The sequence below is a fragment of the Parambassis ranga genome, chromosome 2 (genome assembly GCF_900634625.1).
Source record: "Parambassis ranga chromosome 2, fParRan2.1, whole genome shotgun sequence".
Taxonomy (NCBI): domain Eukaryota; kingdom Metazoa; phylum Chordata; class Actinopteri; family Ambassidae; genus Parambassis; species Parambassis ranga.
In genome coordinates this window covers 34679208-34695404 of record NC_041023.1, presented here as the reverse complement: position 1 = coordinate 34695404, position 16197 = coordinate 34679208, and the positions used below count along the sequence as shown (strand labels likewise).

Sequence of the window (16197 nt, the reverse complement as noted above, 5' to 3'; positions counted from 1 at the left end):
ACTTATATGCTATATATAACACATTTTAGCCTTATTAATGAACAACAAGCTTTCACCTGACAGCTGAATATCTTAGCCTTTTTCCCTTTCCCTATAATCACTAATTCTTGCTCTGGGAAATCCAAATGTTATGAAATCTTTTTCATATTGTTTTATTTGTTTTGACTCTAACTTGATGCTATGGCAAGTAAAAGTTCATCCTACAAACATCACCACCACAGTGTTGCATGCAGTAATAATGCAGGAACATGCTGATAGAAGGCTTTATATTACTGTACGTTGGCTCTCCAACCTTCAGCACTCATCAGGGTTGTGAAATGTTTAATTTAATGAATGTTGTTGTCTTTGTACAGCTGGAAACAGTTGTTTTTGTTGGTTTGGGCTGCTAATCGCAACTTTCCTTTGGTTTTGTGATATAAATTTCCCCCTCCAAACAAGTCAGCTACAACATTTGTCCACAGCAATAACTGTATTTTTCTGTACTTCATAAAACAGCAAACCTGCAGCCATTAGCTTTAATCACCAAAGTCTCCTGTAGATGGGTGTGATGTGAGCACTTGTGTGTTTATGTGAGGCTTAATGTTGGGTGTGTTCTGCATCTTTAGGTGGCTGATTCCATCCCAGCTCAGGTCAGTGGTTTCAGAGTGTCCTCTGTATGTGTGCACTCCCCTCCATATGTCCTGTCTTCTTCCCCTCTCAGTGCAACACTTCTTCTTTCCCTTTCCTGAGAACGTCTCCTCCCCCTCGTTTTCCTCTTTCCTTGATCATTTTGATTGCCTGCTCATCTGTAATTCTAGGATCATAAAAACGCCTGATTTCCCCTTACTTCTTATTTTCATCTGTGCTTATGGCCTTGCTCTTTACCTTTTTACCTAAACCAGACAGTGACCGTTGCTTGGAAACGGCAGTGACTTCCTGATCTGACAAGATGTGATGTCAACAGGAATGATGTCTAAAGAACTGACATGATTTTCTAAGTGAAGCAGGCAATACTGACCTCTCTGCTGCTGTGTGTCTGTGTTGTGTTGCAGTTACGCAGCTCCTTCAAGCAGGCGTTTAGCAAGAAGAAAACCAAATCCCAGTCAGCCCATGATGAGATGGAGGAGATGACTGACTCTCTGCCATCCTCACCCAAACTGCAGCATGACAACAGGCAAGGCAGCATAGCCACGCTGCGCTCTTCACCCTCCACCACAGAGTGAGTGTTTATGCTTACAAATGACTATAAGCATGTGTACACATTCTCTCACAGCTGTTCTTCCTTACAGTATGGGCAGGGCGTTTTCTCTCCCTGTGCATGCTTTTTTCAGGTTTCACAGATTTATGTGTCCTTAAATCCTCACCTCACTGTTCTTTTTTTCTTTTCCTCCAACCATAATGTTCATCCTTTTTTATAATATTCCTCCTCCTGCTGTAGCAAGTGTGTTTGTGATAGCAAGTCCTCCCCCATTTGGACACCAAAGAAAAAGCAAAACGGTCATGTGGTCTACAAGCACAGATCTCGGTAACAGGCACTGTGTGCCTTGCTCCCTGGGAGTGTGTGTGTGCAGTGGTATTTGCTGGTGTGACTTTTTTTCTTGTCCCTAGTGCTGTAAAATATCTGATTGGCAAGGTTATGGATCATTCTGGCATTCTGGCATCTAAACCTGAAAACTGACCAATTATCAGTTACACAAAAGTAGGAGCAGTAGTTTGAGGGTGGAAAAGATTATCTATCCAGAAAAAAACTGGATATAAGCCACTGCAAAAAAGGTCCACTATTTGACCATTTAGAAAGCATGCAAAATTGTGTGCATGTGCTGTGTTGTGTGGAATCTGGTGGGATAACTTTAAGATGGTTGTCTCAGAGACAGAGCATGTAATAGTACCGGTATTGAAATGTAGTGTAAACACAGTCTGACAGATAAAAATTGCATCTTACTCATTTTATTTTAGTCTTTCTGCTGTTAATCAATATATACAAATATGAACATAAAAATATATCAGATGTGAACAATGGGGCTACACCTACAATGTTCCTTTTTTGTAAGAGTTTCTGAAAGGAACAATGGGAGTGATTTGCTGTACCAAATGCCCCACTTCCTGCTTCACTTCTGTGCCTATACGGTCTTCACCGCTGACTCCATCTTCCCTCTGAACTCCTTTACGTGTGTGTGTGTGTGTGTGTTTGATATAACCCAAAAGGTGACCCTTCCTCCTCCTTGTGTGTATTCCTGGTTGCAGGCTGTGTGAATGCACCGAGGCTGAGGCTGAAATCATCCTCCAGCTAAAGAACGAGCTGAGGGAGAAAGAGCTCAAGTTGACAGACATCCGCCTGGAGGCTCTTAGCTCGGCCCACCACCTGGACCAGATTCGAGAGGCCATGAACCGCATGCAGGTGAGGTTAAACTCACTGAGTAAACCCAGCTGAATACTGACCTTTAGCACAGGTCACATTGCAGAATGCATGCAAGGCTGCCAAAAAAATACAGAAATGAAAAACACAGGGTTGTGTCACCAACACTCATGGAGGACATGTATGAAAAAGAGACAGAGCTGGGCGGCAGCTTTGTTCCTCTGAAAGTTTTGACAGGTCCAACTTCTGTCTCTATGTCCAATTTGTTTGGGATAAAGTGGTGTGCTTCCACCTCTAGGCACTGAGGTATGACAGCCACCAGTTAAGAAGTTAACAATGCATTCAGTGAGTTAGTGAATGGCTGGCGGGGCACCAGCAGGGCACCAGCAGGGCTAAACCACGTACACAGAACCTCAGGATAATGTACACCTGTGTGCTCTCACACATAGGCTGTTAAATATTTTACACTGTTTATAGTTTCAGAGCTGTATTAACTTCACTCTTCCACACCAACCAAATATTTCTGGTGTCTTTAACAGACACTCAGTAACAGAGTAGTCACTCTAAGATTTGAATAAGCTGCCAAGGTGAACACACATCATGGAATGAAATGGTTTAATTCTCAATGAGGCTGATACGTTTTTTTGCTAAGCTTTATTTATGATTCAAAAAAAACAACCATCTTTTCAGTGCATACGGCTCAGAGATGCTGTGTCATTTCACATTTAAAAGAGGCACAGATTCAAAGAATTTTGGCATTATGGTCTCAATTAAGTAGATCTTTGTGGACGTGGATTGCCTCATCTGAAGAAGCCTGTAATCTTCCCTCAGATATGGGAATCATGTTAGACTCATCTGAGATTTAGCCTTCAGTATAAAGAGAGCCTTGAAGATCACAGAGCAGCTTACAGATCACAATTCCAATGATACTGATTCAGAATAACAGTGGCCAGCATGAACGCTGAGAAATGACCATGTGCAGCTTCTTCCCTAGTGTCTTTGAACACACTTTCTATCTATCTAATTTGTATACTTTTCTCAATACACAGAATGAAATTGAGATACTGAAAGCAGAAAATGACCGTCTGAAGTCCAGTGGTAACGCCACACCAACAGCCACGCCTGTCAAGACAGCCCGGCCGCCCTCTGAGACCTCCAGCACCTCCTCATCCTCCTCACGTCAGTCCTTGGGGCTATCACTCAATAACCTCAACATCACTGACACCATCATGTCAGGTCAGTTCAGTGTCGGCACAGATGTCTGCAGCGTGTCCCTCTGAGGTGTCTGTGTGTATCAGCATTACAGCCAGCACTTTGTTCTGAGCGGGGAGAGTGGGAGTGGAGAAAAGTGGACTTTATATCTTGATCAAAATTACCAAAGCACTGGCCAGTCAGAGCTCTGGATCCATTGCATGCCTTTTATTTGTTAAAGTGACATATTTTCAAAAAACTAATATATATATTGATATAAACCTTGAACCCTTATATTGTAAAGGCATGTCTTCTGTTTAGTTAAGCCAAAGGCCACAGTTTATAGTCTGGAGTCCTCTCAGGGCAGAAGGCATTTTTCTGCAGCATCAAGTTGGATTAGCCTGCTTCATACTTGCCTCAATAAATGCCAGAGACTGTGTTTGCAGAGAGAAATGATCCAAAGGAGCTGCGTGAAATGATGAAATAGCCTTCCTCCCTACTGTGAGGGTATGCAACAGAGCGGCACCCGATTACATTAATACACACACACGAACATGCTGAGAATCTCTTCAGGCCTGGCCCATTTGAGAAGTGAAGGAGATGGTCCCTCTCACTTGTCCTGTAATTAACATAGAAGGCGCAGCTCCCTCTGAGGACTCAGGCCCTCGTTAATTGATGGTGGGATGAGCCAAGAGCAGTGACGCATGGGAAGATGAGTAGGCCAACGGCCGTTATCACTCCGACACAGAGCCCTCAGCTAAGGGTGGCCAGATGAATACCAAGTTCCCCTTTCCCCTCTTCAAAATGGATTGTGAGAAACAGAGGATGAAGAGAGACTCATGAGAGGGGGGCTGCTGAAGGTTAAAGGTGGCAGGAACTCATGACACACACGTGCTGAATGTTCCATCATTAAAGTTGCAATAAGTAGCTGTCTAAAAGTCTAATAAACACACTACCTGTGCTGCAGCAAACTCCAGGCAGGTACACCTGCTGGCTGGTGAGCACAGCATTCAGTAGATCAATAGAGACTAAAACAGAACAAAGGACGGTGTATATTGCACAAAAATGTATCACTCTTTATCTGTATCACATTTACATTTTCAGAATAAAATGTATTGGGTCCAGTCTCAGCTCAGTATATATAAGATTTTGTGCTGCCTTTCTCTCAAAATAGCAGATTCAGTTTCTTTTTTTAATAACTCATCATCAGTTTTTTCTGCTAGAATTTCTTCAAATTAACTCTTTCCTATCGAATGACATGTTATCTCTTTTTATTGTTGTGTTGTGTTTTTGCTCTCTATTTCATTTCCGTTCCTACATTATCATTCTGTGCACACGGTAGGAATGGCTCTGTATGAGAACATTGATTAAATGTAGGAGTAATTACCACATGAAAGAAACCCATTAGCTATATTTTATTTTGGAGTCTGTCTAGCCATAATTCACTGGCACGCAGAGTATTGTGTTTATAATGAATCAAGGCTCTGATAGATTAAAAATGTTTTTTTCATCTAACAGTAAGTGTTGTTTTCAGATATTCTCCTGGATGACAGCTATGAGGGCAATCTACGCAAAGAAGGCCGGAGTGTGCGAATAATGGTCACCATCAGAAGTGGGCCAAACACCACCAAGGTTTGTGGATGATTCTCCTGTTTAAAAACACTGTATTGTATTTATTTTCTTGACTACTGTTATAACTCATTTAACAACTTCAGGCTACACAAAGCCAGGATTACCTGATTGGATCTATAGGTGTGAGCGGGAAGACAAAGTGGGACGTGCTGGATGGGGTCATCCGACGCCTCTTTAAAGTAAGCAGATTGTTACAACATTTGAGTTGCATCTAGGTACCAGTGCCATATGCTGTCATGCTCTTCTAAGTCTATTATATATAAACATCCATGGTCCACAGTGTAGTTGTTGAATTTCTGCTGCCCACCCTCTCGCCCTGCAGGAGTATGTTTTTCGAGTGGATCCACATACCAGCCTGGGTCTCAACTCAGACAGCATTATCTGCTACAGGATGGGTGAGGTGATCCGCTCTCACACCTCTGAAGTGCCTGAGCTGCTGCCCTGTGGCTATCTGGTGGGCGACAACAACGTCATCAAGGTCAACCTTAAAGGTTTGTCAGCAAGGAGCTTCTATTTTAGGATCGCAGATTATGCCTTCATCTGCACTCTTCTTCTCATTATTGGTGGCCAAGCAGCGAAGCTGTCTGGCACCATTGTTTTATGGGATGTCTATGGCAGCCCATACAACCGTCTGCAGGAAAGTCGTGAAACTGATTCGGATCAGTACTATGATTATTTTCACAAAGTTTCATATCAGCACCACCCACGCTGTAGCGCCACCAACTGCTCAAAGTTGGAGATGCATTAATGTGTAACTTTTGATCTGTGAGACCATTTAACGCACTCTTGTACGCTTACTTAGATCTTCTGCCATTTTGGATTTTTTTTTTTAAACTAAATTTTCAGCGGACTCATAGTTTGTCCCATTGTGATGAAATTTGGAAAAATGTGTTTTGGCTCTTTTCTCATGATGTGTTTGGGTTAGAGACTGAAACTAATTTTTCATAGGCCACATATTTGACTAAACTTTGCACAGCTGATCTTCAGACCATTGCTGATAAAACTTATCACATTTTATGTCACAACAAATTTGGTGCAGTTGGACCACTAGAGGGCAAAGACGCGCCATCAAATCTCAGTCAAACGACGGTCTATGGACACAAAACTTAGACTACTGTGAGGGCTGTAGACCGTCTCTCTGACTTAACTACACTGTGTGACTTCAGCCTCCCTTGCTGCTCCTCATTGCTGCTTGCAGCTCTATTTATTAGTATTTTTGTTTCACCTATATTTCTATCATTCTTCCCCACCTTAGGTGTAAAAGAGAACAGCATAGACAGCCTTGTGTTTGACTCACTCATCCCCAAACCCATCATCCAGAGGTACCTCAACCTGTTAATGGAGCACCGTCGGATCATCCTCTCAGGACCCAGCGGCACCGGTAAATCCTTCCTGGCAGCCAAATTGGCTGAGTACATCATCTCCCAGATGGGGCAGGAGGTGACTGAGCACAATGTGGCCAGCTTCAACGTGGACCAGAATTCCAGCAAGGTAAGATTTGAACTTACAAAATTAGTTTACCCAAGATGTGTACATTCATGTGTAACATATTTAGGGCCCGAGCACCGAATGGTGCAAGAGCCCTATTGAAACCCTTAGGATTATTATTTTTTTTTTTTTTTTTTTTTTTTTTTTCCCCTCCGAGATCGCATTTTTGGAGGCCTTAACATGCCCAAAAACCCACCAAACTTGGTAGAAAAATTCATTCGCCCGAAAAATTTTGAAATTTGCTGACTTTTGAAATGCACATATAAAAATGGCTCTATAGCGCCCCCAACGCGTAGCCCCTCTGGCCGGTTTGACACAGGATTATGAAAATTGGCACACATATGTATCACCTCAAGACGCACAAAAAAGTCTCTTGGACGGGGGGGGCCAAACCCAACAGGAAGTCCGCCATTTGAAGGTTTGTGGCCATTTTTGGCGATGTGTGACCCTGCTGCCAAACTTTTCACGCCTCGCATACTTCAACGGATTGAGCTGAAATTCGCCGTGTCCACTCAGGACACCATAGGGAATAGACGCATTCCAAAACTCTTACAAAAGTCTGACGGTGTGGCCGGGGCGTGGCCTCAAAGTTTGACCATTTCTGAGGACACAGAAAGTCTCTATAACTTCTTCGTTTTCTGTCCGATCTGTACGAAATGTCACATGTATGATCAGAGTCTGACCCTAAACACATCTATACAACAATATTGAGGCTTTGACAGAGCGCCACCTACTGGCTACACAAAATGTTGTGTTTTCATAGGTTTTTCTGCCTGCCCCCCTGGCCTGTTTTGAGTAGGGTCATGAAAATTGGTACACATGTGTATCACCCCAAGATGCACAAAAAAGTCTCTTGGACCCCCCCTCCAAACCCAACAGGAAGTCCGCAATTTTGAAATTTCTGTTAATTTTTGGCGATTTGTGGCCCTCCTACAAAACTTTTCATGCCTCGCATACTTCATCCAAATGAGCTAAAACTCACTGTGTCCACTCAGGACACCATAGGGAATAGACGCATTCAGAAACTATTACAAAAGTCTGACGGTGTGGCGGGGGCGTGGCCTCAAAGTTGACCATTCGCCATTACAAAGGAACTCACTGTATTTATTGCCCTAACGCGTAGCCCCGCTGGCCAGTTTGACACAGGATCATGAAAATTTGCACACATGTGTATCACCCCAAGACGCACAAAAAAGTCTCTTGGACCCCCCCTCCAAACCCAACAGGAAGTCCACCATTTTGATTTTTTTCTGTAATTTTTACCGTTTTCTGACCCTGCTATAAAACTTTTCATGCCTCGCATACTTCATGCAATTGAGCTGAAATTCACTGTGTCCACTCGGGACACCATAGGGAATAGACGCATTCCAAAACTCTTTCAAAAGTATTACCTTGTGGTGGGGGAGTGGCCTCAAAGTTGACCGTTCGCCATTACAAAGGAACTCGCTGTGTTTTATGCAGTACTACCCATATACTTTATGCAACGTGGACAAAATCTTACAGTACTGCCATGGAGCCGAGTCTAAACAGATATATATGCTAATAGGATGATACGGTCATAGCGCCACCTACTGGTAGCAGGAAAGTTTGGTTGTAAACATGTGTTTGTTTTATATCTGTGGAAATGAGAGGAGGAGAGCATAGCACAGGAGAGTATAGGAGACAAGAGCATAAGAGAGAAGACTGCGATGACCCCGCGGATCGCAAGGTGCGCGAGGGCCCGCAATGCTCCTTGCAGCTTTAATTGTTAATTGCTTTGTGTATGTGTGTAGATATGGTCCTCTGTCTCTTCTGCACTGGGTTTTATTATGAGATTACTAAAAACCGGTGCAACAGTACAGCCTTGTTTAGAGCATTTATTCTTATTTTACTTTGACAGACCTACTCTACATATTGACATGTGAAAAATACTGCTTTTTAAAAAATGGGTTTGATCATGTTAAAAGCAGACCCTCACTCTATTTCTACCCATTTGTGGGTTTTAATAGTAAAAAACAGGAGCAGTGCATACAGAGTTTGTAAAATTTTTTAAAATAAATTGCAACCTTGCAGCTAAATGAGTTGTAGGAACTGATGTTCAATACTCTTTTGGAACATTTGTGTTGAAAAGTGTGTTTAGAACCTGAGCCATCCTTTTTTTTTTACACAGGACCTGCGTCAGTACCTGTCTCACCTGGCAGAGCAGTGTAACTCTGAGGAGACGGACACAGAGCTCCCCACTGTGGTCATCCTGGACAACCTCCATCATATTGGCTCCCTCAGTGACATATTCAATGGCTTCCTCAACTGCAAGTACCACAAATGGTGAGTCAGACTTCTGAGCTGTAACGCCTTGTAGAGACAAGCACTGCATCATGTCATGTTTGTTTTTTACAGCCTCAAATTAAATGCCGCATATTTGCAGCAAAGGACTTCACAGTCTGTACAGCATGCTCTGTCAAAAGTACCTGACACAAGTATGGGAAGAAAAAAGGTCAGAGAGGGAGAAAGAAGCATGAGTAATATGTGGTATGTCTGTACAGCATCCAAACTGATAACAGGATGTAGTAGCACAGTTGTGACCTTACATTATCTTAGTTTAGTCAGACCATAGATGTCATAAGAGCTGTCAGGGTGTCCTCAGCCATATGCTTTTATTTTGTATCTGTTAAACAGCCAGTGTGAGTGCTATGCAAACCATTTTCTGCTTTATAACAAGACATCTGATCTTTGTGCTGTCTCTGTGTGTGTTTGTCCTTATTTTCTCTAGCCCTTATGTTATTGGGACAATGAACCAGGGAGTTTCCTCCTCTCCTAACCTCGAGTTACACCACAACTTCAGGTCAGTCACCCCTTATATCTACGCCATTCTGTCTTGTAACAATATTTGTCATTTCTGCTTACAGATTGTCTTTAAAGCTCATTATTATGTTGGTTGTAATTTGTATAGACAGTGTAGGGAAATGACATATGACATGATTATTTTGTTTTTGCATCATCTGACTTGTTGGATAATAGGTTTGATTTGAATCATTAAAGCATTCTTCCACAGAAAGTGCTGTCATTATGACTTCAGGATAATTAGCTTAAAGGTAGGGTAGGAGATTTTGAAAACTCAGTGAGAGTCAGCCAGATTTTGAAAGTAAACACACGCCCCTTTCTCTCAGAGTTCACCATGAAGCCATGCCTCCCAACCAGTCTGTGACTTCGGCCATCATGCACGTACCTCTCTGATGTGCGCAGAGCAGGAAGAGAGTGACAACCAGCCAATACTCCGCGCAGGGGCGCCTCGTAGGATTGGCTGATGTTTTTAGCGTTTTATAGCTTCCACAGATGATTAATATTCTTTGTTTTAAAGCGAAACTGCCGAACTAATTGGTTGCTATTGGATTGTAAAGAGAAGTTACACTAATTTAACAAAAAGTTCATCAGAATGAAATCTCCTACCCTCCCTTTAAACGATAATTAGGTTAAATGAAAATTAATAGGCTATGGTGATGCTTGGCATGTTTGCCTGGCTGATGATCTGGTAAATACAATGTGATCGGAGAAAGCTCATGATGAGCGAGGTGTTTTATTCTACCGTCAAATAAAGGTTTAAATTTTATCCACAATGGCTTTCTGTGATGAGAAGTCTGATCTTGAGCTGCTTTATTAGCTCCTCTGCTTTCCACCATTGATTGTCTGTCCTCTCGTAGGTGGGTGCTGTGCACTAACCACACTGAGCCAGTCAAAGGTTTCCTGGGACGATTCCTGCGGCGGAAGCTGATAGAGATGGAGATTGATAAGAACATGCGCAGCAACGACCTGATTAAGATCATTGACTGGATTCCTAAGACCTGGCAGCACCTCAACAGCTTCCTAGAGGCACACAGCTCCTCTGATGTCACCATAGGTCAGCTCACACACTGTGGCGTCTTATCTGCAGGACACACTGATATTCAGCCATTTAGTGGTCAAACACCAAAATGAAATGTTCTTTTTGGGTTCTCTATATTTCAGTCAACAAACATGAATCATTTTTGTTCCTGCAGGCCCGCGACTGTTGCTGTCCTGTCCCATGGATGTAGAAGGTTCTCGGGTTTGGTTCACTGACCTGTGGAACTACTCCCTGGTGCCCTACCTGCTAGAGGCTGTCAGGGAAGGGCTTCAGGTATGTCCCTCACTTTCTGGATCACAGGAAGAAAAATGTTTCTACTAATTTGCCTCTAAGAAGTTCCACAATGGCACTTCCCAATCCCCCTCACCATACGATTTATCAATATTATAGACATGGAATTGTAAAAGGAAGAATGAGAAAGAACTCTGAAGGCAAAATACCAGTATATGATCAGTTTTTAATTAGCATTTGTAATTGTTGCTGCACTGTGACTGGCCCAGGTGTTACAGATGTAAGACAAAATCAGTATTCTCTGTTCAAGATCATGAATATAAATATCTTTTGACCACTCCTGCAGCTGTATGGCAAAAGAGCTGCATGGGAGGATCCATCCAAATGGGTGAATGACACCTATCCATGGAACACTGCCTCACTGCAGCAGGAGGGCCAGACACTGCTCCAGCTGAGGCCCGAGGACGTGGGGTATGACGGCTACAGCTCATCCAAGGAGGGGGCCTCGTCCAAGCAAGTGTCTCAGAGTGACACTGAGGGAGACCCACTGGTGAGGAGGAGAAGAGATGTAGCTGTAGAGTGGAGATGTAGCTATAGAGTGGAATGTGAAGTGATGTAGCGTTTAATGAATGTAGTGCAAATGAGCCTGTCACAATCAAACAAATCAAATTCAGTCAATATACAGTATATGAATATTAATAATCTTACTCAGTTCAACCAAGGTAACACCTTTCTAAGGAATCTAAAGAATTCTAAAGACTTCAGGATTCAGGGAGAGCAGGGAGAGGAGACATGAGTGGAAAGAGAGAGGGAATTAATTTCTATTCAGTGAGTTATTACAGCCCACCAGAAATGTAAGGCTAGTCATTTAAAAACTATTGACTTGTGCGTGGGTTTGTCCTTATGTGTCTGTGTGTATGTGTATCCAGGCGCAACCAGTTTAGGAGCAGGTGTGCCAAGGCTCCTTTTAGGAACACTTGAAGCAATGCGCCACACACGGCAGCACTTGTGCTGCATTACTCAGACCATTAGCTCTGTTGCAGAGATGGAAGGTTCTGCTGGTTTATGTGGTGATGTCAGCACCAGATTTTAAGATTGCTTTTTAGCATGTGTTATGTACATAGACAAGGTGTGGGCGTCTTTACAATTAAGTGATAATAGGATGTTTTTGTTATTCAACAGAATGTTGAAGACTATAGAAATACAGCAAAAAGTGCAAACTACACACCGAATAATATTCATTCAAAGCCATGGATGTCTGCTAATTGTAAGGAGTCAGTCTAAATCAATGATTCATATACCTAGGGGTGACCACTTACTGGAATAATCAACTTTTGATGAAATAATGAAAGATGAAAGGAATGATGCCACCCATTTATCCATTAAACATACACCGCAGAGTGCCCATTGGGTTAGCTACACTTATGTACACACATGTAGTATGAATCATGCAATCAAAAAAAATGCAGCTCAGATGAAAATTGTAGCTTTACACAGCTCTCCATTCATGTTCTAACTCAACAAAACAGAATCCCTGCTGCCCTCATTCAATAATGCTGATAGTGTGCTGCACGTGTAAATAATCCCTGAGAGAGTTATTAGAAGTTCTTATGCTCAGTCTTTGTTATTTAATTTGATGTGTGTAATGCTGTGTTTGCAGATGAACATGCTGCTACGGCTGCAGGAGGCAGCTAACTACTCCAGCACGCAGAGCTGCGACAGCGACAGCACCAGTCACCATGACGATCAGCTGGACTCCTCACTAGAGTCGGCACTATGAGACCAAGAGCTGCACTAGCAGACCCTGATCCCGCAGCCACTTCAAACTTATCAGCTATCAGCACCAGGCACCCATACAATATAACTCACAGATGTATGATATATGAAAAGTTTTATAATCCAAAATGATATACCCCCACATTTGAAAGAGAATGCCTATTTTTACATAATGATGGTGCAATATTAAATCAGATGTTTTATGTTTTACAGAGCAGTTAAAATGATAAACACTCACAACCAGTCATTTTTAATGGATGTATAACATTTTAAGGATACAACTTTTCATATTCATATATGTGCAGGTGGGATGTGTCTGGTAGAAGACTTCAATGAGGTCAACTTCATACTATTAATTTAACTTTGGAAGTGTCAGACCAGTTTGATGTGACACAACTGGATTTCTTTTTTACCGTTATATCTTCAGATGTTTACATTTAGGGGGGCAGATTCTGTTGTTATGTCTTTCCTTGTTTACAGAGGTGCTTCTCACAGACACACACACACACACACACTCATATGAATGCACTTACACAGGCAACAGAAGGAGACTCTCCTTTAATCATTTGATCAAAAATCCAGCCTGCCACAGTGCACTTAAGCAATGCACTGTACAACCACCTATTGTGGGGACCCTGATCTCCATTCTGCAGTGTTGTTAGGTGATGTAGTGCCCTCTTGTGGCTACAGTGGATATTTTGATGTCCACACAAATTGGATTTATCACAGACCATCTGGTGTAATGTGTGGTAAAGACAAAAAGCAGCTTGTGGTTTACACAGCTGTCTCCATGCTTTTTTTCTCTCTTTTCTTAGGGCACCAGATGCGGTGCCATCAGAAAGGACAAAGACACCAGGATTGCATGAGATGTGGTTGATATGCGGCCTTTACAGCCCAACTAGGATCACACACACACATACACCTGTCTCCTGCCCTCAGCTCATTCGTCAGTTGAGCCCTGTGGTGCTGGTCTCCCGCCCTGAGCCTCCTCAGTGTCAGGCACTGCCAAGCTGCTCCTCGCTGCCCCTCATGCCAACAACAAGCACAAAGCAAGCGCGTTGTCTGTGTGTCATCCAGCCACACTGCTACTGTGAAGAAAGCAATGGAAAAGTGCCAATGTTTCCCCTGATTTGACTGCCAAATGTTCACACGAAGGACTTTACATTACAATGTGGAGGTGGCCATGGTTGTAGATTGAGTTGTCACTCCTTAAGCTTTGAATGAGAACAGCAGTCAGACAGCATGCTCTGTGGCCAATCATAGGAACAGCCAAAAATCTTTTGGCAAATGCTTTAACATGCACAGAACCACAGCGTTTGCTGCAAATTCAGAAAGTAATGGGAAAGCACCAAACAAGGGCAAAATGACTTTTGACATCTTGATCCATCTCTGTCCATGAGGTACCAAAAGTACTGAATCCATGTACAAAGAGCTGAACAAGGGAAAGAGATGTTGGTGCTCTCTCACTATCTTGAATGTGCAAGTTTTTAAGCATCATCTGCTCCCATTGGTTACAGTGAGAAGATGTTATTATCTGCTACGTCAAAGATGCTGCTTGTAGCTGGAAATATAGCCACTTTTTTTCTTTGCCCCCCCTTCTAAACCGCCCTTTTTTTCTGACAGAGTATAAAACAGTTGATGCTGTATTTGAATCTTAAGATGACCAATATTGTAAAAAAAATATATATTAAAAAAGGGGGTGGGATCTTTTTTAAGTTGTTGTTTTGTGCCCAGTTGAACTGGGCTCACTTGAACTGACAGGAGCACAACCAAACTGTTTTAGGGTTTTTTTAGCCTGATGAGCATGTTTTGAAGCTTTTTAAATGGGATGCATTGCGAAGAGACCTTTACCTTTACGTATGCGTGTATTGGACGGAAGCCATTTTGAATTTTGATTGTCCTCTCTTTATTTTAAATGAGTGGGTTGGTTTTGCACACTTTGAGGTCGGGGTGGGTTGTAAATACTTCAGTCTTGCACAGTGACTCAAAGATGCATTCTGCCCTGTTGATGTTACAATATGCTTAACCCGCTGAGTAAATTATTGTACTTTGAAAACAGAGAGAAAAAAAGAAATGCAAAAACTCAACACGCTGTCAGATACAGGTGTGTGTTTTGTGGTGATTGGATGTGTTGCCTATGCAGGAGGCATACGGTGTACAGTAAAAAGCCGTTTTTTTGTTTTTAACTCACTAAAGTCACAAAAAGGCACTTCTCCAGTATTTCTCATCCTGCCATAATATTCTCTGGATCCTCTCCGTCTATAGGAATGCCTGGTATTCCTTAGAAGCACTTCTCTGGACATTTTTAGCTTATTGCCACGTTAGGCTTGCGAGCTGTCTGAGGCACTGAAGCTGACTTGACACCGTACTGTATATGTTTACTAACAGGTGCTACTGGTCAGTCAAAGCCCATCAGAGACCAACAAGTCACGTTGTCACAACCTCAGGACAATCCTATCTTCTACAATCCTACCTGTGTTCAGCTTCACTTGTGTCTCTGCAGCCCAGCCTTTGACGGTTCTCCCACATTTCTGGCCAGCCTTATGTCAGCAAAGGTGTGTACTTGCATGCTGGGGGGGCAGTTACCATGCTTACAGGTGGCTCCCTACCCATGTATCAACCCTATCAACACTCCTGCCATTACTTCCCCGACCTACACCATAGTACACCATAGTGTTGATCAGCTGGTAATTTTTCCCACTTTGCAGTTACATCTCAGTTTGAAACCATAGCATTTACTCTGGTTTGAGAGACGTTTTTTCTTATTTTGGGTGAAACATTTGTCCTTAAATGTTTTATATTTTGTACATTTGTATGTAACATATCATGTAAATAGAGAGACAGTGATTTAAATCATCTGGAGGATTTTGTAGTCTTTGTAAAGCCCTAATAAATGGTATTTGGTGTCACACAAGCAAGCAAAATGACAATGTTTTGTCTTAGTATTTTGTCTTAGTATAAGCATCACGTGTGAACAGACTAGGATAAAATATTGCCTCATATATGATGCAGCCTGCAGTGGCATAGGGAGCATTAAAAATGTGTGTGTGTGTGTGTGTGGGGGGGGCACCTTCTGTACATTTCATAATATTAGTATATTTTGAAATGTAATATAATAATAGGAAGTAATTGCAATTTCTTGCGGATTTTAACAGGTTGTTAAACACCTATTTTACCTACAGAAGTAAACACTTAACTCAATGACTATTTCAGAGACAGATTTAACAAAAACCCATTTATTTTACTTGTGGATGTGTTTAAAATGACTGCCTTATCTGCTACATCAGTGTTTCCCTGTTAATACAATGCACCACTGTGTCCTGACGGTCCATTACATTTATTTTATTCTTGCTGACAAGAACACAAACAGTAGCTTCCTCCCAACTTTTCTAAGTTGATTTAACATTAATTCACCGTCACCTGGGACCATGTAACAAAACAGTAAGGCTTTAGCATGAGCTGGACTTTGTGGGATGACACTGACGTTACCTCCTCCAGCTTCGACCAGCACTGACGGTTCAAAGCCACTGGCTTTGTTAGGTCCGTTACTATAGTAACGGTATTGTAGCGCTGTGGTAACCAGGAGTGGAGTGGATTTCAGCGGTCAGGTTATTCTCTTATGAATCAAGCATGAAGCAAACGGGTCATTTTAAAATGTGTGTGTGTGTGTGGGGGGGGGGGGGGG

At 42.4% G+C, this 16197-nt stretch overlaps 1 protein-coding gene across 9 annotated transcripts in view; it reads left to right on the top strand.

Moving 5' to 3' along the window:
- Positions 1-15392, top strand: part of nav3 (neuron navigator 3) — a 178257-nt gene extending 162865 nt beyond the window's left edge. For 6 of the 9 annotated variants that reach the window (XM_028394087.1, XM_028394063.1, XM_028394055.1 and 3 more), the window contains 14 exons: positions 606-629; positions 1032-1198; positions 2224-2377; positions 3385-3571; positions 5061-5158; positions 5242-5337; positions 5481-5649; positions 6414-6649; positions 8796-8950; positions 9396-9467; positions 10324-10520; positions 10660-10778; positions 11083-11286; positions 12397-15392. In XM_028394087.1, the coding sequence (XP_028249888.1) occupies positions 606-629; positions 1032-1198; positions 2224-2377; positions 3385-3571; positions 5061-5158; positions 5242-5337; positions 5481-5649; positions 6414-6649; positions 8796-8950; positions 9396-9467; positions 10324-10520; positions 10660-10778; positions 11083-11286; positions 12397-12516 (1998 nt within the window). In that variant the 3' untranslated portion in view covers positions 12517-15392. The remainder of the gene's footprint in view (positions 1-605; positions 630-1031; positions 1199-2223; positions 2378-3384; positions 3572-5060; positions 5159-5241; positions 5338-5480; positions 5650-6413; positions 6650-8795; positions 8951-9395; positions 9468-10323; positions 10521-10659; positions 10779-11082; positions 11287-12396) is intronic. The other 3 variants (XM_028394071.1, XM_028394046.1, XR_003669363.1) reach the window with 2 other exon arrangements.
- Positions 15393-16197: the final 805 nt, after the last annotated feature.